General features: G+C 27.1%; 7 protein-coding genes across 23 annotated transcripts; 3 read left to right on the top strand and 4 right to left on the bottom strand.

Annotated features, from left to right (window-relative positions):
* The first annotated feature begins 621 nt into the window (after positions 1-621).
* On the top strand, positions 622-5839 carry LOC126866357 (ubiquitin carboxyl-terminal hydrolase 10-A). The gene is made up of 9 exons (XM_050619836.1): positions 622-965; positions 1559-1745; positions 1831-3183; positions 3264-3462; positions 3586-3835; positions 3916-4002; positions 4084-4248; positions 4323-4551; positions 4632-5839. The coding sequence occupies exons 1-9, from the start codon at positions 936-938 to the stop codon at positions 4916-4918; spliced, it is 2787 nt and encodes a 928-aa protein (XP_050475793.1). The 5' UTR covers positions 622-935; the 3' UTR covers positions 4919-5839.
* Positions 5840-6543: 704 nt separating this feature from the next.
* LOC126866387 (uncharacterized protein C16orf52 homolog A) lies at positions 6544-7812 on the bottom strand. 4 transcript variants are annotated; one of them, XM_050619904.1, is made up of 4 exons: positions 7533-7812; positions 7171-7383; positions 6934-7107; positions 6544-6855 (listed from the first exon to the last, which is right to left on the bottom strand). In XM_050619904.1, the coding sequence occupies exons 1-4, from the start codon at positions 7633-7635 to the stop codon at positions 6821-6823; spliced, it is 525 nt and encodes a 174-aa protein (XP_050475861.1). In that variant the 5' UTR covers positions 7636-7812; the 3' UTR covers positions 6544-6820. The 4 variants fall into 4 exon arrangements, with proteins under 4 accessions (XP_050475861.1, XP_050475865.1, XP_050475862.1 ...); XM_050619908.1 differs by having other exon boundaries at positions 6934-7074; XM_050619905.1 differs by having other exon boundaries at positions 6934-7095; positions 7533-7805.
* Positions 7813-7955: 143 nt separating this feature from the next.
* LOC126866363 (lariat debranching enzyme) lies at positions 7956-10554 on the bottom strand. Of its 2 annotated transcripts, none has more exons than XM_050619847.1 (6): positions 10352-10554; positions 9948-10239; positions 9684-9784; positions 9043-9600; positions 8326-8546; positions 7956-8249 (listed from the first exon to the last, which is right to left on the bottom strand). In XM_050619847.1, the coding sequence occupies exons 1-6, from the start codon at positions 10546-10548 to the stop codon at positions 8167-8169; spliced, it is 1452 nt and encodes a 483-aa protein (XP_050475804.1). In that variant the 5' UTR covers positions 10549-10554; the 3' UTR covers positions 7956-8166. The 2 variants fall into 2 exon arrangements, with proteins under 2 accessions (XP_050475804.1, XP_050475805.1); XM_050619848.1 differs by having other exon boundaries at positions 8332-8546.
* Positions 10555-10933: 379 nt separating this feature from the next.
* LOC126866373 (N(6)-adenine-specific methyltransferase METTL4) lies at positions 10934-12701 on the top strand. The gene is made up of 5 exons (XM_050619867.1): positions 10934-11201; positions 11284-11648; positions 11971-12145; positions 12232-12403; positions 12481-12701. The coding sequence occupies exons 1-5, from the start codon at positions 10947-10949 to the stop codon at positions 12669-12671; spliced, it is 1158 nt and encodes a 385-aa protein (XP_050475824.1). The 5' UTR covers positions 10934-10946; the 3' UTR covers positions 12672-12701.
* LOC126866374 (UDP-glucose 4-epimerase-like) lies at positions 12696-15760 on the bottom strand. 7 transcript variants are annotated; one of them, XM_050619875.1, is made up of 7 exons: positions 15397-15760; positions 14057-14303; positions 13862-13975; positions 13604-13780; positions 13319-13493; positions 12943-13224; positions 12696-12871 (listed from the first exon to the last, which is right to left on the bottom strand). In XM_050619875.1, the coding sequence occupies exons 2-7, from the start codon at positions 14300-14302 to the stop codon at positions 12777-12779; spliced, it is 1089 nt and encodes a 362-aa protein (XP_050475832.1). In that variant the 5' UTR covers position 14303; positions 15397-15760; the 3' UTR covers positions 12696-12776. The 7 variants fall into 7 exon arrangements, with proteins under 7 accessions (XP_050475832.1, XP_050475827.1, XP_050475825.1 ...); XM_050619870.1 differs by having other exon boundaries at positions 13313-13493; positions 14057-14306; positions 15397-15756; XM_050619868.1 differs by having other exon boundaries at positions 13313-13493; positions 15397-15756.
* A 119-nt stretch (positions 15761-15879) lies between these two features.
* Positions 15880-17661, bottom strand: LOC126866377 (40-kDa huntingtin-associated protein-like). Its single transcript, XM_050619884.1, has 8 exons — positions 17513-17661; positions 17268-17404; positions 17125-17171; positions 16851-17053; positions 16570-16771; positions 16405-16507; positions 16202-16320; positions 15880-16128 (listed from the first exon to the last, which is right to left on the bottom strand). The coding sequence occupies exons 2-8, from the start codon at positions 17324-17326 to the stop codon at positions 15959-15961; spliced, it is 903 nt and encodes a 300-aa protein (XP_050475841.1). The 5' UTR covers positions 17327-17404; positions 17513-17661; the 3' UTR covers positions 15880-15958.
* On the top strand, positions 17646-20202 carry LOC126866375 (glycerophosphodiester phosphodiesterase 1-like). Of its 7 annotated transcripts, none has more exons than XM_050619880.1 (6): positions 17646-17790; positions 18109-18689; positions 18968-19143; positions 19227-19428; positions 19512-19741; positions 19865-20202. In XM_050619880.1, exons 2-6 carry the CDS (start codon positions 18354-18356, stop codon positions 20004-20006), a joined length of 1086 nt encoding a protein of 361 aa, XP_050475837.1. In that variant the 5' UTR covers positions 17646-17790; positions 18109-18353; the 3' UTR covers positions 20007-20202. The 7 variants fall into 7 exon arrangements, with proteins under 7 accessions (XP_050475837.1, XP_050475838.1, XP_050475834.1 ...); XM_050619881.1 differs by having other exon boundaries at positions 17700-17823; XM_050619877.1 differs by having other exon boundaries at positions 17719-17867.
* Positions 20203-20255: the final 53 nt, after the last annotated feature.

Below are 20255 nucleotides of genomic sequence, written 5' to 3'. Positions count from 1 at the left end.
TTGAATAGAAGATACTATGCTCTCAATTTTTTTTAATTTTGTCACGTTCTAACTGAATAAATGATTTTATCTCCAAAGTCGTTAATAACAAGTTCAGGCAAGAATCTTTAGTAACTGAATTTGTAAATTTGAATTTGAATTCAAATTTGGAACTTAACAAAGGGGAATCTTTTTACTTCCTGCTTTGCTTTTAATTTAAAGATCTAAGAATATTAATCTTCTTTCGTACTACTAGGATAAAGTTAACTGTTCTGAACGAGCAAAAGTTACACTAAATAATTTTCTCACTTACCAAACATTTGTTTAACATTGCATATGCTTGAAGAAAATAAATTACATCTTGAGATATGTTCAACTTATATTTTGTACAAAAAAAATAGTTAGAAAATTAAAACACATTTCAATACAATCTTACAGGTATGACATACATAGTTCTAGACTTTATAGAAACAGAACAAACTGAAATAAAGTGAAATTTATAAAATAATGCAAATTTCCAAGGTAACTAGATGTCTTGATTTCTCACGTTGACCAATATAAAAAGGGAGGGAACAAGAAAGCGGGAAAGTCTGTTTCGGTAGATATTCCTGCAAAACACTAGTAATGATAGTGACGAGTGGCGACACCAATCTTGTGAACAAAAGAAATAATAGTGAAGCAACGTGCTTGGGCCATTTTAGCCATATAACTGCCGAAATATGATCATTCATACTGTGTAATTTGTTAATAGTTTATCATTCGCCTTCCTCATTTTATTGTTGCATAGAAATAATACAAATACTGTGTTTTTGTAATTGAATACACTTTTTATATAATTTCCATACAAATAGAAAACAAAATTACTAATATCAGCGTCGATCCTTTTTGCTGCCGACACAAATCATTGAAGCCTCATGTTTCTCTGCTGGTATTATTTTTAATGTTTTATACGCTATATGGATTTAAGGATGGATATTCGAAATGAGGTATGATATTTATTAATAAAAATTTTGATTACTTAAAACATAGAATTAATGTTATTCTCAATGATTTTTTTATTGTTATGGGATTTGAGGTTAGGTTTATGGTTAGAAGATAAAATTGAAACTATTATTGATCACAAAATTGTAACTAAAGAAATATATCATTTACATAATAGAATGTTGCGATATCGTATAATTGTAGGAAAGGTATATTTATTATTATACAATATTATATTACTGTTATATTAAGTTATATTAGTTTAAATTGATTATCATTCCTTTATACATATATACATGTATTTTTGTAATATTTTGTAAATTCCTTGAAATTAATGTATATTAATAATTGTTTAATTAACAAAGAGAACAAAATAATTGTGTGTGTGAACTAATTTTAGTAACTGATTATTGATTGACCTGAAATTATTTCTGAATATTATACGTAATTCGTTTTTGTGTAATATAAATAAATTATATGATATGCAATGCTTCGCCATAAACAATATTACATAGATTATTTTAATACATTTTATTTCAATATTATTTCTTGTGATATTAAGATATTAAGTTTTAATCAATATCTTATTTTATTTCAGCTTGATTTCCAATTCTTAGATTTACATGATTTAAATGACAATGATAAGAATCATTTAATAGGTATTTTAAAATCCAATGTCGCTAATGACACCTTGAAATTGCCATGGGACACAGTTGAATCTGGTAATGACGTCAATGCTTCTATAACAGAAATTGCACAAGTTCATAATCAATGGTATCATAATGGTAATTCTTTTATTTACTTATTTATTCAGATTGTATATATCTTATATTTATTTGTGTATTATATTGAACTTTGTCATTCATTTAGCAATGCCACCACAACCCTCGTATACACAACAAATAATGTGTAGTGATTGGCAGGGACCAATTTATCCTGTTCCAACAGATGCTCATATACAGCCATTTATGCCTGCTATGACTTATTCTCATCCTGGATATAATCTTGGAAATGAAATTCATGATGTTAGTTGTAACAGGGAAAGTAATAGAAGGAACAATCGAGGAAGAGGAATAAGAAGAGATAATTTCAATCGTGGAATAAATCCTACAAATGAAATGCAATCAGGATATATGGGAGAGCAGGGCCAATTCCATCCACCATTATCTTTTGTTGTTATGTATCCAGATCAAACACAACAGCAACAATTCTCTGGTCATGTTCATTATCCTCCACTAGCTATATATCAGCCAAATATTCATACACATACAAATACACATCCTCATACGCAACCTGCTTATGGATATCCTCCATATCATCATCCTTCAGGAAATATAAGATGTGTTCGACAAGCACCACCTACGCTTTCTCAACCTACCCAAGAATGTACTAAAGTACAAGCTACAAAGTCTCATGAGAAACGAGTACAGAATCTTTACACACCAGTTAAGCAACCTTTTCATCAAGTAACTGAAGAGGATAATTCTTCACAGACCAATATAGTCACTACAGTTATAACTGTAAATAACAGTAAGGTAGAACAATGTACCGATAATGTAGATGAAAATACTGCCAATAGGAAAAATTCAAACACAAATGGGAAAGTACCACCCGTTAATGTTAAAATAGAGCATAACATTGTATCTACTGTAAATGAAAAATGCAATGGAGCAGAAAAAAATGATGTACCATGCGTGAATATTAATAGCAGTATTGAAGTGAAACAAAATGGAGAAACTGATAAAGAATATAAGAATGAAACTGTTTCTAGTATTAAAACTACTGTTGTTAAAACATTATCAAAACCAATTTGTAAAATTGAAAATGAAGCACATAAGGAAGATATTTCTAGGAAAAATGGGCAAGATGAAATTATTATTAAAACCCCAAGCAACTCTTCTAATGCAGCAAATACTCCAATAATTGTACCTGCTACACCATCCCCAGCTTCATCTAGCATATCTTGGGCTAGTATTTTAAAAAAAGGAAGTGCAGAAGCACAACAGAATCTGTCAAATTACAAACCAACAGCGCGTATTAATCCTCTGCCAATCACAGAGAATAATATAACATCACAAGTTTCAACGGAGAAAGATCAACCTAGCAGTACAATACTATTTACAAATGAAAATATTTCATCTAATATACGAAATGAAAGTAAAAATTCTCAAGCAGAATCATTACAGAATCATTATAATGATCCTATTGCCTTTCGTATGGGTGGTAAATATTGCTCAAATTTATTTATTTTAAATATTTTCTGATCTAAATACATCTAATATATCTTTAATTTCTTCTTCTAGAATTCTTATTAAGTTATCAGATGGATAAGCAAACTGTGAGTTTATTACCTAGAGGATTGACAAACCGTAGTAATTATTGTTATATTAATAGTATATTACAAGCTTTGCTTGCTTGTCCACCTTTTTACAATCTTTTAATGGCACTACCACATTCTAAAAGTTCCAATAAAATGTCTTCCACTCCACTTATTGATAATATGTAAGTGAAAATGAAATTTATTAGGATATCTAATGTAAATGTAATATTTCTGTACATTAAATTTAGCGCATATTATGTCATTTCGATAATGTTCCCTAAAATGTTTAATTATTTTTTATGCAGGATCAAATTTGTACATGAGTTTACACCTTTATCAGATGGTGCTCGACTAGCCAGGAAAGATCGAGCAAATAAACGAGGGGAAGATTCAATAGTAGATATACAAAGTGGAGTGGCCTTTGAACCATTTTACGTATATACAATGTTAAAAAATACGTCAGCTGCGGGCGTATTTTCTGTGGAAGGGCGACAAGAAGACGCAGAAGAATTTCTCTCGTGCCTTCTGAATGGTATCAATGACGAAATGCTTGAAGTATGTATGATCTTAATTAACATTCGTCTTAATGTGAATTTTGATAGCATAATATGGATAATATTATTTCTTTATTCCAGCTTATAAAACTAGTAAATAACGATCAAAACGTAACAAATAATATTGAAAATAATATAACTTATAACAATGGAGAAGAAGAATGGAAGGTAAAATACAACATATTTCAACTAAATAATTTAACAATTAATTATCGAAGAAAGGTATTAATACCAAGATTTGGATTGTAGGTTATGGGTCCAAAGAATAAAGGATCTATTACACGGTGTACCGAATTTGGAAGAACACCATTATCCGATATATTTCGTGGGCAATTGAGATCTAGAGTATCACGAGCAGGAGAACAGCCGACAGACAATGTCCAACCCTTTTTTACGTTACAACTTGATATTGAAGTACTAATACTCATAAAGAAATCCAATATAATATTGCAATACAATAATATATTAATACAATGTTTTACTTTTAGAAAGCAGAATCCGTGAAAGGTGCTCTCGAAATTCTTGTTGGGAAAGATCAGTTGGAAGGGATGACATGCAGCAAAACAAAACAACAGATAGAAGCTTGGAAGCAAGTTACTTTAGAAGAATTACCTGTAATTCTTATATTACATCTAAAATGGTTTGACTATAAACTCGATGGTTGCTCAAAAATTGTGAAAAGTGTGGAATTTCCAATTGATTTAAAGTTGGATAGCAGTTAGTAGACAATTTATTAATTCTTTTCATTAAATTTATAAAATTTAAATCAATTAAATTATCAAATTCATCTGTTACAGAATTCCTCTCGCCAAATGCTATAAAGAAACTAAATCCTAAGCAAAAGCATTATAAACTGTTTGCTGTTACTTACCATGATGGCAAAGAGGCAACAAAAGGTCATTATGTTACAGATGCTTTTCACGTGGGATATGGTGGATGGGTCAGGTATGATGATAGTTCATTAAAAGGTGTTTCTGAAAGTAATGTATTAAAACCTACACCTCCAAGAGTTCCATATTTATTATATTATCGACGATGTGACACTATTGGGAATAACCAGTCAAATAGTGGTAAAGCACGTTAAAGCAAAAAGCATTAATTATGAATATAAATAAATCTATATTCTGAGCCTAAAGAGGCAACTTGAAAGAATAGATTTTACAGGTTTGTGGTTCTTGTTGATATTTGTATCTAAGTACAGAGAATGTTTATTAACCAATATCATAAAAAAATAGAAAAGTATTTCTTTTCAATATGCTGTACTTCCATGAAACATTTGTACTAAGAATGTTGTTACAAGTTTTATGCATAGTTTTCTTGGTACGCGAAATAAATAATAGTTGAAGTTGAAGTTAAAGAAGAGTTTTGATTTTGGCATTCATAGTTCTATTAAAGTTAATAAGCGCTTACACATTACATTTTATCAAAATATTAAATGTCATGATCTCTTGTACATATCCTTCATACTCTGATTATGAATATACAATGTATAAGAAAAGGATATACATAATAATCTTGTAGAAAAGAAGGCAAAAATAGAGAAAGGTTTTTCTACTTTAATGACAAAATTTCTATGAAATGCAAATTTTATATATGTCTGAAGAAAGATACATCTTATGCCTTAAGTTATTTTTGTATATAACCTTCCTGCGCCCTTATAATATTCCAACCTGCCAATTATTTTTAGCATATATTAGTTTGATAGCTATTTTATAATTTAAAAAAAAGATAATTGAATACCCATTCAAAATACATATGTATTTCGTGATAATATTTCTTTATGCCATATTATTAAAATAAATATTTGGAAAAAGTAAAAAATAGAGATTTTGAACAAAACAAAATAATTGGTAAGATGGAATACTAACGTTATCAGTGAAGAAGATTGTATAAACATGAAATTTGTGTACAAAACTACCTTGTATGTGTCAAACTTGTGTCTTTAATTACAATTCTTTAAAAAAAAAAAAAAAAACAAAACAAAACAAAAAAAAAGAAATACAAATATATTCATGTATTGCCATTTTATACATGTTAATACATGTAACAGAATACATTTTCTATTTTTTGTAATAAGTTTAGTGAATGAATTAATTTAATGACTACAAATTTGGTTGTATTCGTATCGTTATTATAAAAATACTCTAACAATTTCAAGATACTTATCAACGAAATATGTTAAAAGTATAAAAATTACTGTATACTTAATTGATTTTATGTAGGTAATGTGTTAAATGTTTTGTTTTGCTTTGGGCTAGTGTGTGTACGGTTTTACTCTCCTGTTTCACATCATTCTTCGCAAGTCTTTTTTAATTCTTTCTAGTTTATAAATATATTGATATTCATATATGAATATAATCTGTTGATAAAGCAACAAAATTCCCATTGTAAAACATCTTATTTAAATTCTATTTCTCACATAATGTAGATAAGAAATACTTTTAGTAAAATAATACTTCCTATGAAGATGTAAAAATATATATATATATATATATATATATATATATATATATATATATATATATATATATATATATATTAAAATGTATATTTAAGATTTATAAAAATTAATAAAAATATGTATATATGTTATCAAAACTTGATTATCATTTACTAAAAGATATTTTTTATTTCAAATATTGACACTTGATTACACATATTATAATTACTTTTTTTTATCATAGCACTGTGACATTTAAAATTCGTGAAAAAATTACAACCATATAATATATTTTAATAAATAAAGAGTACAAAAGATTGTTTAATACTTATTAATTAATAAACTTACTATTAATTACTTATTTCTAATAGTTCTCAGTTATATAATATTTCAGTTATATATAATATTTGATTGTATATAATAACAGATCTTTTCATTCTAGTTATATAATAACAAATATTTTTTCTAATTATTTATATTCTATCTTTATTCTAATTATAAATAAGACCCTTAATATTTAACAGTTTTGTTGCATCTCATAATATATCATGTAGCTTTAAATCCTACAGAATATGCAATAGCTACGAACAATATCATACAGATATAAAAAATATATTGAGGAAATGATATATGCTAAAAATGTGGGAGACAAACTTTACCAGCAAATAATTCTGAAATTACTGTTATCCACAAAGCTAAAACAAAAAGTATATAAGAAATGCCAACTTGATGTGAATTTGGTAACTGATATGGTTGTCCACCAATCTCATCAATGTGAAAACCCATTGGAAATATAACAGCTGCTAAGCAAAACAGCACCACTAAAATAAAATCTTATATTTTTTATGTAAAAAATTCATTTTTAAAAGGTAATTAACATTATTAATTGCACTTACTAGCTGTAAATCCTACCCATCTTGCATAGGAAATAACATTACGATCCCAATGAGAAGTAGCTAATAATATTATAGTGGCTGTTATTAAAATGCAACCAACAAAAATACAAATAAGAGCCATAAACCATTCTGGTTCCAAATTTGAACTGTAACAAACTGGAGGTCTATTATATAAAGTCATACATGACCACATTAGTCCTAATCTTGTATCTCCTAAAAAAATTTTAGTTTGTGAAAAGAACTTATACTTAAATACATATATATTACATTATATAAATAATAAAATTTATTACATTATACCATTAAAACCATGTAATTACTAAGAAATAAATAAAAGAAAAATATAATTTCTAATCACTCACCACCAACATCAGTAATAATCCAATCAGGCATAGCCAGACTGACAATTGCAAATATATCGGCAGCAAAAAATAATGTTCCCGAAATAATTGTTAACTTATCCATTTTGTATTAATAATAATTAAATAATTTTACTTTAAGTTACTAAAAATAGTTAGTATCATTGATGTCAAAACGTTATTTTCTAATAATTGGGACAAAAGTAATTTTATTTCGAGGTTTGTTTTATTATGCTATTGATGTCACTTCGTTCGGAAGTACACAGTTTTCTAACCTAAACACTCGTGACATGTAATACACACTTAATAGTACATACATATGTACCTATGTGTATGTATGTATGTATGTATATATATATATATAAAAGTAAGTACATATCTTATATTATTAAAATAATATAAAAAAGGTAAAAAAAAATACAAACAGTGAATTAATGTATATTTATTAAATAACAAAATTAATATAATTAATATATATTATTTTTACACAAGTAAAAACACGATTTTTTACAAAAAATAAAATACATAATCATGTACCCATTTTTATTACATAATTTATTAAAATTTTCCTATACAACACTGTGTCTCATGAAATTAAAATATTCCAAATTTAACTATAAAATACCTTAATTTCCAGTTAAAGTGTATTCGAGTATATAGAATAATTTCGACGTTTAAATTTCTTACAATTTGGTTCAATCTGTATGAAATGATTATCACCTGCAAAATAAATAATGTGTCTTACTACATAAAGAATGGTGAAGACATTATAATTAAATAGTAATACATCACTCACCATCACCTGTACAATCATGATTTACTGCTGATGATAAATTGTTAAGACTTTCATTTGTTGTATCCTTACTACTACTTATTTCTGATTCTTGCTCTTCACTATTGCTTTTTGGAGATAAATTTAATGGCGATGTCCGATTAAATGAGTCACTAGCTAATCTTCCATCAAATGTAGAACTTAAAACATTATCTTCATCAAAGGAAATAGAAATTTCGTGGGAGCTAGATATATGTTTTCATTATTAATGATTCGTTTGATTTCAATTCGGATTTACTACAGAATCTGGGTTGTAAAATTTTTGGCTGAATGTATCTTTCAGTAGATATTTCAAATCGCTAAAGCCGAAAATGAGGATCATTTATCGCGGAAATGAACAGCTTTAAAGATTCATGCTTATTATATTTGACCGACAAAGATCTTAATTATAAAAATCCGTCTAATCTGTTGCCTTACGACGACCAGAAAATAAATAATAATCCAGACCTAATTCAATACTCACGATTCAAATGTATACAGAGAAATAAATTTTAAAAAAGGTCACGTTAAAAACCACGAATTCGTCACACAAAAAAAGCTGAGCACAATTTTCTATGCTTCGCTTTCGCGAAAAACGATCCCCATTTTCGGCTTCAACAACCTTAAAAAGTATCATTCCAGCCGAATAATTGCAGTCCAGATACTATAGTAAAGCCTTCAGAGTTCTTTTGTATTACTTACTTTTGTATTAATAGTAGTAAAACAGATGGATCGTCAATACCCAAAGTATCACAAAATTGGGTTGTTTGACTATTTAGTATCAATTGTGGTGATACCACTGACACACCTGTACAATCAGGATTATATGATTTTACAGTTTGTGTAAAATTCAATGGAATTTCTAAATTACAGTTAAATTTTTTTAAAACCATTGCTTTCTCTTCTACAGTTGGTGTAAATACCCATCTAGTATTACCATATTGTCCAGGCATATAGTGAATTCCACTTTTTACACTTAATAAATGATTTGTTAAATATAATATTGTTAACCATTCTAAGTCATAATGTAATTTCAGTGGTAAATCTGAATTATGTTTAATTTCAAGTACTTGAAGAAATTTTCTTTTTGGGAGACATTTATCTAGAGCTAGAAATTTAGTTACTCTTGTTCCTCCTTTTTCAGTAACAAGAGCTGCAAATTTACAGTGTAAGTGAGCAGAAAACCAATACCTTGGATAATGATGTTCTAAAAGTTCCATACTTGGTGGACTACCAAGCACATTATTCTTGATATCATTTCTACAATAAAACAATAATATATTGCAAACACTCATATATTCAAAAATTGATATATTTTACATAAGTGGCTTTTATTATCTTACTTGAAAAAAGGTTTTTCTTTTAATAAAACATTTTCATTTCCATATTTAGTTATGCCTGATGGCCAATCATGTGACAAGAAAATATCAATATTACCAGTAAGCTGTAAATGATACAAATCATAAACAAAATGAATAATAATGAACATAGAACAATAATAAATAACAAAATAAAAAATAATATGATTAATGAAAAAGTTGTTCTTATGTTACTTTTATAAAATCTATGTCCAAAATATGAAAAAGTAGGTATTATCAATGTATTACCTGTTTTAATCTAAATATCTCTAAATTTCTGATATGATATACACTTCTTATCGTATTTTCAGTATATGGTGGTTTTTCATGATGTCCCTGCATCCAATGTTGACTTTTATATATACCTGATAATCCTGCAATTCTAATACCACCTATTGTTATTACACTGGCATATCCTAAATAATAAATATTAGGAGCCACCCAACCACCATATGGTAGTTCTTGAAGATAATTGGAAGCTTCATGATTTCCCCCAATAAATATTGTTAACACAGGAGCAACTTTCTCACCAGAATAATATCTATAAAATTTGTAAGGTTCTTAAGGGCTTCTTAAATAACATGACAGATAAAAAGATAATTCAATTTATCTAACCATTTCAATTTTAATAACATATTGGGTTGGCAACTCACTTATAAAAGGTACGCATGTCTTTATATTTATCAGATATTGCCATACATTTTAAATCACTCAAATTTCTTGTTGCTTGGAAATCTCCACAACAAATAAGTAAATCTATTTTTTTCCCACTAACTTTTTCTATTTCTTGGATAGTCTCGTAAATAATATCCAATTCGCCGTGTGCACAACCTTCTACAGCAATTCTCATCTTTCTTTCTAAATATCCTTCATTCAATTCTTATTATATATTATATATTATATATATTTCTTATGTATTATGATAGTTCTCGATGTGGTAAATGACACATTCATATATTTCTCACTTAATTATATAATTAAAATTGATAAAAGATTTCAAAGCATTAAAATAAGCAGATAGAGTAATCATGTAATCTAATCTAACCTATGTAGACATTTTTGTATTTCAACATCCATGGTACGATAGTACCATGAAGTTTGTTTAAACATAAAGTACATAAGACATAGAATCGAAATACATACATTGAATGGTTGCTGCTTATACGTAAGAAAATAAGAAAATTAGAACCAATAAATTGAAGATATATAGTTATGTTTAATGCGTAGTGTGGTGCATTTATATCAATTATGAGTTTAATTTTTTCTACTGAAGAAGGATGGATAATATCTCATTTAAAATTTCTTAATAATATTTATACAAACGTAAAAAATAATAACACACCGTGTAAACTAATTTTTGATGAAATTTTATTTGAAATAAATTCTCAATACTTACGACAAAATCAAACAACTCAATCTGAACAACAAGAAGGAATTTCATTACAAAGTAAAAGTAGAAAAAGAAAGCGATCAAAACTTTTGCCAGACGCAGATTTAAAAGAAGTATGTAATAAAAAAACAAGGAGTTTAGTAGTTTAATCATTAAACAAAATAGTTATAGTCATTATAATAATCTATTTTGTAGATAAATTATATCAAGAAAACATTTAGCAAAATAATTTCAATTGTAAAAACAGAGGGATTAATTTCTACTAATATATTATCTGATAATAATGAAGCAGCACGGTTGGCATCACAAAAATTTTATCAGGATACATTTTGCAATGAAGAGGAAAATTTTTATGGGTGCAATGATATGGATATAGCTATTACGTCAGAATTAAAGGAGAAGAGATATGTTTTCCCTCAAAAATGTAAATTTTATTGCTATGATGTAAGAGACATTGCAAACAAGCTGGGCCTAAACAACCAATATGATTTTATATTGTTGGATCCTCCTTGGTGGAACAAGTCTATAAGAAGGAAAAAAAACAAATATTCAGAAGCTAGGTGATCTTGTATGGTTCAATATAAGCCATTATAAAAGAAAGCTCTCTGAACAATTTAATGAGAACAAGTACTTTGATAATAGTATAAGTTTTTCTTGTTCTCAATTTTGTGAGCATATGGGTAAATAAGATTTTAGATGCAACTTATCATCATAAAAAGAAACTCATGTTGAATAGTACTGATGATAGATTTTATTTTTGTTACATTAATCAATTGTATTTTTTATAAGTAAAAATATTTTAATTCTTAATAGCAATTTGCTGCAAAAACAATATTTTATATAATGTGCAAATTATGTCTTATATTTTTCTTTGTTAAACAGCTATAAAATGATGTACAATGAAGAGTTGACTAAGATACCAATTGGCAAATTATTATGTTCAAATGGGCTTGTAGCAATATGGTGCACTAATGCTCCAAGTCATCTACATAGCATCTTTAATGACATATTTCCATCATGGGGAGTTACATACAGAGCAAAATGGTATTGGGTTAAAGTAAGTATATAATGTAGCCAAATTTTACAAATTATTAAAAGTGTCAGTTATATTATAAATTACGCTTCACTCCACTTATATTTTAGATTACTCAAGGAGGAAATACAATATGTAATTTTAATTCTGCTCCTGGTAAGCAACCTTATGAATTACTAGTTCTGGGATCTGTAGTAAATGGAAATGAAATAAACATTCCTAGTGGTAAACTACTAATAAGTGTACCAAGTGCTGTACATTCCCATAAACCACCACTTACAGGTAAAAATTATATGTCAATAACAATTTATGTTGAAAAAATTAATGAAGGTAGATAAAAATATTATTTTAAATTATAGAAGTTATGAGAGAATATCTTCCAAATGAACCAAAGTGTTTAGAAATATTTGCTAGATACTTACTTCCTAAATGGACAAGTTGGGGTCTTGAAGTATTGAAGTTTCAACACTTATCGTTATATACAATGATAGAAGAAACAAAAGAAACTCAAAACAACACTAACACAGCTGTAAATAAATTGATTAATTAGTATTAAATTAGAAAAGAAAAAATATTTCAATACTATTGTTTTCTTTATTGCACTTATTTTATTATCATAAATTAGTCATGCTTTAATAACAATGAAGTAACAGTATTATAAAGTGCCATTTACATGCTCGCTAATACCATTTTTTACTGAATTACGATAACCATGTGGATTCATTGTTTGCCACCTCCAGAAATCCTCACCTATATCAAAAAATACTTAGAAAGAAATCTTATTTAATATGAAAATATAGTGGAAATGTTATTTCACTTACACATCCGTTCGACATTAAATTTAGTCCTCCATTCTAATTCTTTTTCTGCTAAATCTGTATTGGCATACATAGAAACAATATCACCCTCTCTTCTGTCTTTTATAACATATGGCACTGTTGTTCCTGTGACATTCTCAAAAATTTTAATCAATTCAAGTACAGATACACCTTTACCAGTACCTAAATTATAAATTTTTAGCCTCAAATGTCGCTTGTGTAAAGCATTTAAAGCTGCTACATGACCAGCAGCTAAATCCATAACGTGAATATAATCACGTATACCTATAAAATATATATTTTCGAAATTTTTTACTTTAAACAATATATGCCTTTAATGTTGCATAAGAGAAAATAAAATATTTATTTGTACCTGTACCATCTTTTGTAGGATAATCACCACCAAAAATGATGAGTTCAGGTTTATGTCTTAAAGCTACTTGTGCTATATAAGGCATTAAATTTGTAAATGACTTTGTAGGATCTTCTCCAATCAAACCACTTTGATGAGCACCTACTGGGTTAAAGTATCTTAGAGAAATGATATTCCAATTCTGTTAAATAAAAATCAAAATTTTATATATATTTTGCTCAAAATTTTGATTGCTAGTAAAATTTTAAATAGATTAATTTTTCTGATATTTTCGAATTATTTAAAATGCACCTTTTCAGCTCTCGATATATCTTTAAGCATTTCTTCAATAAAGTATTTTGTTCTACCATATACATTTGTAATATTTCCCGTTGGGTGTTCTTCCGTAATTGGAAGGACGTTTGGTTCTCCGTACACGGTACAAGAACTGCTAAACACTAATTGGAAACACCCAGCAGCTTTCATTACCTTGTAAAAAGATTAAGTTTATTCCTTTTTTATAATGTGAAGAACATTACGCACATAAAGACTTACTCAATTACATTTTACCTCTAACAAATTGATGGCACCGATAATATTATTCCGATAATAATGAAGTGGAATTTGCATTGATTCACCAACCGCCTTTATTGCCGCAAAATGAATTACACAATCTATTTTGTGCTAAAATTTAAGATATAACATGATTTTAAAAATATTATAAAAATATTTAAGGTAATTCTTTTCTTACGTTATATTTTGTACCTTTTTAAAAACTGTTTCAAGTTTGTCACGATCGATGAGATCGCAATTGTAAAATGTAACTTTCTTCCCTGTAATTTGTTCCACTCTTTTAAGAGCTGCGGATTCACCGCTACTTTCAGTAACACTATTAGCAAAATTATCTATTGCAACCACATCATATCCACTCTCCAAAAGTTCGACAATACAGTGACTTCCTATGTAACCAGCTCCTCCGGTTACGAAAATAGTTCTCCAATCTTTGGCCATGCTGCTATTAAAAAATCATTATAAAAATAATACAGTATATGTTTTCTTAAACATCTTACAATAACTCTATAAAAATTATTATGCTTAAATCTGTAAGTTATTAATTGTGTTAAAAAATTTGTCAAACTGAACCATTATGCGTAATTATGATCTTTTTCTACAATCACGTAATAATATCTGTATTCAATTTAAGTATTTTCATTTTATATATTTCATAAACTAGATTTATGCAAACGAAAGTAGTAAATATATATATGTACATGTTGATAGTTTGTAATGCTAGGCGAAGTACATACACAGTGTTTCGGGCATTCAACTGTATCGAACTGAGTTCAAGGTCATTAAAATATACGATAAATTACTACAATGATACAATTACAATGAGATATATATATATATATATAATTAGCATCAAATTGTAAATATTAATTCAATTAACATAAAATTGAAAATAATTAATTTGTTTCATCTGCTTTTATTAAATTGAACATATTTGACTCAGAATAAATATTTCATTTACCATATCTAAAAGATACTTTATAAAATATGAAAAAAAGCAAAAAATTTATTCTAAAACGAATAAAAAGGTATTAGTTTTGTTAATCACTGGGTAAAGATAGTAAATATTCAGAATTCAACTGTTGAATTTAACGGTACTGTATAGAATCAGACGCTTCCAACACATTACATTAACATTACATTAATTTACACAATAGAAATACGGATAAAGAAAATTCGATTCTGTATTATTATTTTTTACATACATAAATGAAATATAAAAATAAGAAATATCCTTAAAAATATCATTTTCGTATATGAAATTTAAGCATAATGAACACACGAGAAGAACTTTTTTTATATTTAGTTTATAATATTAATAATTACATAAAATGTTTATTCTGCAATGTATTATGTGTACAAAATATATAACAACATTTTCTTTTACCTTATATTATAGATCAAGATATAAAAATTGTATAAAGTATATGTTCCGAACTAATATTAAAATATAAAAAATAAATACTTTTATCAAATTAAAAACGAGATAAAGGTACATAAAGGTAAACTGTAATTTTAAAAATATTAATTATTACCTCAGTAAAGTAAAATTGTAAATAATGAATACGTCAAACCAATATAGAAAGATCTGTGGACACGCCGCGTAATCACTGACTCTACCTTGACGACTTGCCTCCTCTTCGGATATAAGAAAGTAGAGTTTAGTATGTTCGTGGAACGCAAGACATCCCCTCTTTTACAATACTATCGTACGAATTATCGTACATATACAGAAATATGCACACTACACAGTTCGACCCTCTGAAGTCCTTGCTTTCAGCAACAAGTTCTTCCTTTCACACAGATACTGCTCACCTATTCACCTACCTCCTTTACGAGAATGGGGGGAATGATGGGTCATATACAAGCTACACAGTTACTGCTTACATCATCAGACAATTTTTAACAGATTGATTCATTAAAATATAATGTAATTAGGTAACAATAGTTTTCATCGTGAATATTTCAATGAAATTAAATTTTTGGAAGGGATTACTTAAATAAAAATAACTATAAAATTAAATAAAAAATGTCATTTACAAATTTAATAAATTCCTTAATCATTCATATACATATATGAAATGTAACAATATCCATTTATTGTATTGTTAAAACTTGGATTAACTTATGTAATAACTCCTTTTGTTCAGCATTTAAATAAGTCCACAATTCACCTTCTAGTTCCAACAATGCTTGATAATCATGTGACTGACATGCTAATACTAATGATTGTAACAATAATAATTCGTCTTCACACATATTAAAATCTGTAATTTATTTTTTATTAGTCAGCTTGTAGTTATTTAAATGATTGAAAAAGGAGGATATTAGAACACTTGCCATTATTCGTACTTTCTTCTACCCATGCATATTTTTCCAACACCTGTGCTAGAGAAGGTGCTAGTCTTTGTGGTGATGGTTGAAGTATAAGTAATAAAAGCACTCTAGTTACCTCACACCTATGTATTAATACAATTACTAAATAATGAATTCATTATTTTGCAAACATTCCAAAAAATATTATTTCAAATTGTATCTAATACCTGTGTAATATAACACTATAATTGCCTCTTGCACCAGCATTAATATAACTCTCAACAAATTCAACAAAATCATTTAGAATTTGTAAAGCAGATACATAATCACCTGATCAAATATTTGGTATTTAATTGTTATAGCTGATTATAATTGTTTTAATAAATATTTACCTTGTTTAATATGATATGATACTAATGTATTAATAGCTTTTATAGTTGGAAAAATATCAATAGCTTTACGTAATTGTTGTATACCAGCTGGAGTAGAACCTAAGGCTAATGCTAGCTCTAGTGCTAATCCAGCTGACATGGTATTGAATCCTGGTTGATTATGGCAACGTGCTAAAGCATGACCAAAACAACTTATTGATGCCTAACATAAAAAATTGTAACTTTAATATTTAATACACTTATACTGCTAATTGTTAATTTAAGTTGCAAAACTAATAAACCTGTGTATTTTCCTGTCCTATAGAAGGGCATCCTATATCCTTGTCTTTCTTATCAGCCACAAGAAATTCTCGACCAGCTTTTATTAAATAATTTAATTCGGAAAAGATATTCTCTAGTGTTTCTTGACACCTGGCAGCATCTAATAAACATAAACCTGCATATTGCCATAATTCCTTTTGTTCACATTCAATTGCTAATGTCCCTAAATAATAATGTAAAATATTAATAAAATTATCATCCTTTTACACATCATAAAATTTCCATGTAACATACCAAATTGATCACTTGCTTCAGCAACATTTGGTTTTCTTAAAAACCGTCTAAAATTAAATTATTAATAATTATAATAATGATTTTATTATAGGAAAGACTAGATCATTCTATAAAAGTAATAATATGGATAACAAAATACTTACTTCCTAAGTTTGTTAGATATATTATGATACTTTGTTAAAAAGTCTAATGAATCTCCCATTATTTTTCTTTGATTTAAATGTACCGTTTTCCTGATTAACTTTTATTTGTACATTCTTTGTTTATTTATATACTTACTCTAAACAATAAACATCTCTTTTTATACACAATAATTTTTCGATATATGATACTAAATGTAAAATATTATATTAAGTAACTAAATTGCTTCCATTTCATTCAATATTACCTGGTATTACTTAATTATATCTTTATTTTCCGAATTAAATAATATGTAATTAATAAATTTATATGTATTAATTGTAAATCAAATTATATAAAATATTAAATTAATTTTGCTATTATAAATGTAGTTGTTTAGTCATCCTATGTGTACATATTTTATTAATTGGTTGTAGATGTAGTTTGTAGTGAACCTTGGTTTAGATGGTGACGATTGACGGTGTAGTAGATACATACTTGCATATAGTGAACCATTAGTAGCGCCAATGCGTGACTATATGTTACGTACGCATTTATGTATTTTTATTATACAAAAAAGTTAATATTGTTTGATAAGTACCTTTCACATAAACTTAATTTTGGTATTATGACAATATTTATAATTAATTACAATTCAAATTAAATTTTGCGTTACTTAGAAATGTTTAACAAGACGAACTTAGTAATTGTCAACAACGTTTACCGTAATTACATTATAAAGTACAATAAAATTGATAAAATATAATTATAATTAACAGTTTCTAAACAATCAAATAGTATTTGGTATTTAAGATTTAATTACGTTTAAGATACATGTCATTAAAGAAATGTTTAATGTTTCAGGGACATAAAGATATTAAATTATATATCTGTTCAACATTGATACTGTAATGTAAACAAACGTTATCAGACATAGCTATATATATTAAGAAGTTTAGAGAGTGTCGACAAGAATGTGCAAAATTACATTTCCAAGTAATAAAGTGTGCTATACAGCAATATCATAGTTGAAGTTTTTGTATGCGTAGAGTTAATAACTCACATTTTCTTTTAAAAAACGTTAACAAGACTAAAGGTTTCTCTAAAGGATGCATGGAATTATTGAACTAATTTTGAACAGTGCTTTATTATGGATATCTTTACAAGTTACTTGGAGTATCTTGATAAATGTTTTTTATAACTTTTGCATACCATGGATTGTTTGGGGTTCTCTCATTATCGCAGTTGGACTAAAAATAGCCAGGATTCCACCACCAAATTTAAACATTGTGCAAGAAGTGCTTGGTGTAAATCCTCTTTCATTGAAAAAAGATAATACCATGTCCAAAGATCATGGTAATGGAGAACAATATTGCATGCGAGTGGTGGCTCATCGTGGTGGAGGATATGATTTTCCTGAGAACAGCTTAACAGCCTTTCGTAATGTAAAATCTTATATATAATAATGGTTTTTGTTTTTCATTAGACAATTGTTCCAGTAAAAGATAACAAATTCATTTGTTTTTTATTAACTACTTTGAAATATTAGATACCTTATAACAAAAACAATTTTATATACTATTTTATGATGTAAACATGAATACTAATATAGTAGTTACTAACAAAAAATTTATTACTTTAGTGAAAACAATACATTTTTTAGTTTATCTTTTATAAATTAAATTATATATAAGACATTGATCAGTTGTAAAATATTTTATAGAGCAAAGAAAGAGGGTGTACTGCTATTGAACTTGATTTATGTCTTACAAAAGATAATGTGCCCATAATATTTCATGATTTAACAATTGATAGAGTTACTGGAAAAACTGGTAATGTTAAGGATATGACTTGGGATCAATTAAAACAATTAGATATTGCCCATAATCATCCACTTAAGTAAATAAAACATTATATATTCTTCTATTACAAAAATGTTATTAAAATTATATTTAAATGCAATTTCTTTTTATGTATTACAGAGATAAATTTATTGAAGGTGAAAAAATTCCATTACTTTGTGAGGCTATAGAAACATGTTTATCAAATGAACAAAGAATAATTATTGATATAAAAGAATCAAGAATGGAGATTGTGCAAGTAATTTTAGATACATATAAAAAGTATCCAAAGTTGTATCAAAGAGCAATTGTATCCAGTTTTAATCCTATTATTGTATATATGGTAAAAACATATGTTAAAAAGAATAATATCAAAATGACTGTTATTGATCATGGGTATGTCAAATAATAACTTTGTTATTACAGATTAGAAGAAAGGAACCTCGAATTGTAGCAGGTCTTGCATGGAGACCACATTATTTTTCAAGAGTGTCATATTCAGGTTCAGATGGTCCAGGTCCAACAAAATATAACAATCCATTTAAACATATAGCAGTTTGCTTATTCGACCATATTTATGCATGGATGTTCCACTGTTTTATATATTATATCGTGGGTGTATCTACTCTATTATTGCATAAAGATGTACTGAATCAGTATGTATTTAGATATTCAGTTCCAAACATCATATTAAGTAATTATGTGTAGTTATTGTAGAAAACACAATATTCTACTCATATTCATATATATATATATATATACATATATATCTATTTTAGGTATATTATAAGAAAATGGTATAATCGTGATATTCGTATAATGGCATGGACGGTGAACCTACCATCAGAGAAATTACATTTTTCCCGGCTATTTAAAGTTACATATTTGACAGATACATTGTTAGGTGAAAAAGATATGTAATAATATATCATATATTCTATATGTCCTAAATGAGCATATTTTATACTACTGACATATTATCACTACATTAAATAATAATCTAGTCTATTCATCAAAATGATGAATCTTATTTATATCTTTTTTGTAAGAAAATTAATGTTTATTTTGTTAAGTAAATTAGGAAAAAGAAAAGAATAAACGAAATTTTCTGAGAAAAGTTTTTATTAGTCAACATACTACTCTTTTGACATATATATTTATTTTGTATGC

The sequence above is a fragment of the Bombus huntii genome, chromosome 6 (assembly GCF_024542735.1).
Source record: "Bombus huntii isolate Logan2020A chromosome 6, iyBomHunt1.1, whole genome shotgun sequence".
NCBI lineage: Eukaryota > Metazoa > Arthropoda > Insecta > Hymenoptera > Apidae > Bombus > Bombus huntii.
This window is presented reverse-complemented; position numbering and strand designations above follow the sequence as displayed.

Bases quoted from the DNA above. Each gene is read 5' to 3' on its own strand.
- LOC126866357 (XM_050619836.1), top strand. From the start codon at position 936: ATGGATTTAAGGATGGATATTCGAAATGAG. The intron at 1,746-1,830 runs GTAATTCTTTTA...TCATTCATTTAG, and splicing joins TAATCAATGGTATCATAATG to CAATGCCACCACAACCCTCG. The intron at 4,552-4,631 runs GTTAGTAGACAA...CATCTGTTACAG, and splicing joins TGATTTAAAGTTGGATAGCA to AATTCCTCTCGCCAAATGCT.
- LOC126866387 (XM_050619904.1), bottom strand. From the start codon at position 7,635: ATGGATAAGTTAACAATTATTTCGGGAACATTATTTTTTGCTGCCGAT. The intron at 7,384-7,532 runs GTGAGTGATTAG...AAATTTTTTTAG, and splicing joins GATTATTACTGATGTTGGTG to GAGATACAAGATTAGGACTA. The intron at 6,856-6,933 runs GTAAAGTTTGTC...TATTGTTCGTAG, and splicing joins AATTTCAGAATTATTTGCTG to CTATTGCATATTCTGTAGGA.
- LOC126866363 (XM_050619847.1), bottom strand. From the start codon at position 10,548: ATGAGAATTGCTGTAGAAGGTTGTGCACACGGCGAATTGGATATTATT. The intron at 9,785-9,947 runs GTAATACATTGA...TATCATTTACAG, and splicing joins AGATATTTAGATTAAAACAG to CTTACTGGTAATATTGATAT. The intron at 8,547-9,042 runs GTAAGTAATACA...ACATATATCTAG, and splicing joins TTACTACTATTAATACAAAA to CTCCCACGAAATTTCTATTT.
- LOC126866373 (XM_050619867.1), top strand. From the start codon at position 10,947: ATGAGTTTAATTTTTTCTACTGAAGAAGGATGGATAATATCTCATTTA. The intron at 11,202-11,283 runs GTATGTAATAAA...TCTATTTTGTAG, and splicing joins CAGACGCAGATTTAAAAGAA to ATAAATTATATCAAGAAAAC. The intron at 12,146-12,231 runs GTAAGTATATAA...CTTATATTTTAG, and splicing joins CAAAATGGTATTGGGTTAAA to ATTACTCAAGGAGGAAATAC.
- LOC126866374 (XM_050619870.1), bottom strand. From the start codon at position 14,302: ATGGCCAAAGATTGGAGAACTATTTTCGTAACCGGAGGAGCTGGTTAC. The intron at 13,781-13,861 runs GTAAAATGTAAT...TCTTTTTACAAG, and splicing joins GTGCCATCAATTTGTTAGAG to GTAATGAAAGCTGCTGGGTG. The intron at 13,225-13,312 runs GTACAAATAAAT...TATATTTTATAG, and splicing joins TCCTACAAAAGATGGTACAG to GTATACGTGATTATATTCAC.
- LOC126866377 (XM_050619884.1), bottom strand. From the start codon at position 17,326: ATGGGAGATTCATTAGACTTTTTAACAAAGTATCATAATATATCTAAC. The intron at 17,054-17,124 runs GTATGTTACATG...ATTATTATTTAG, and splicing joins TGAAGCAAGTGATCAATTTG to GGACATTAGCAATTGAATGT. The intron at 16,508-16,569 runs GTAAATATTTAT...ATATTTGATCAG, and splicing joins ATCATATCATATTAAACAAG to GTGATTATGTATCTGCTTTA.
- LOC126866375 (XM_050619880.1), top strand. From the start codon at position 18,354: ATGCATGGAATTATTGAACTAATTTTGAACAGTGCTTTATTATGGATA. The intron at 19,144-19,226 runs GTAAATAAAACA...TATGTATTACAG, and splicing joins GCCCATAATCATCCACTTAA to AGATAAATTTATTGAAGGTG. The intron at 19,742-19,864 runs GTATGTATTTAG...TATCTATTTTAG, and splicing joins CATAAAGATGTACTGAATCA to GTATATTATAAGAAAATGGT.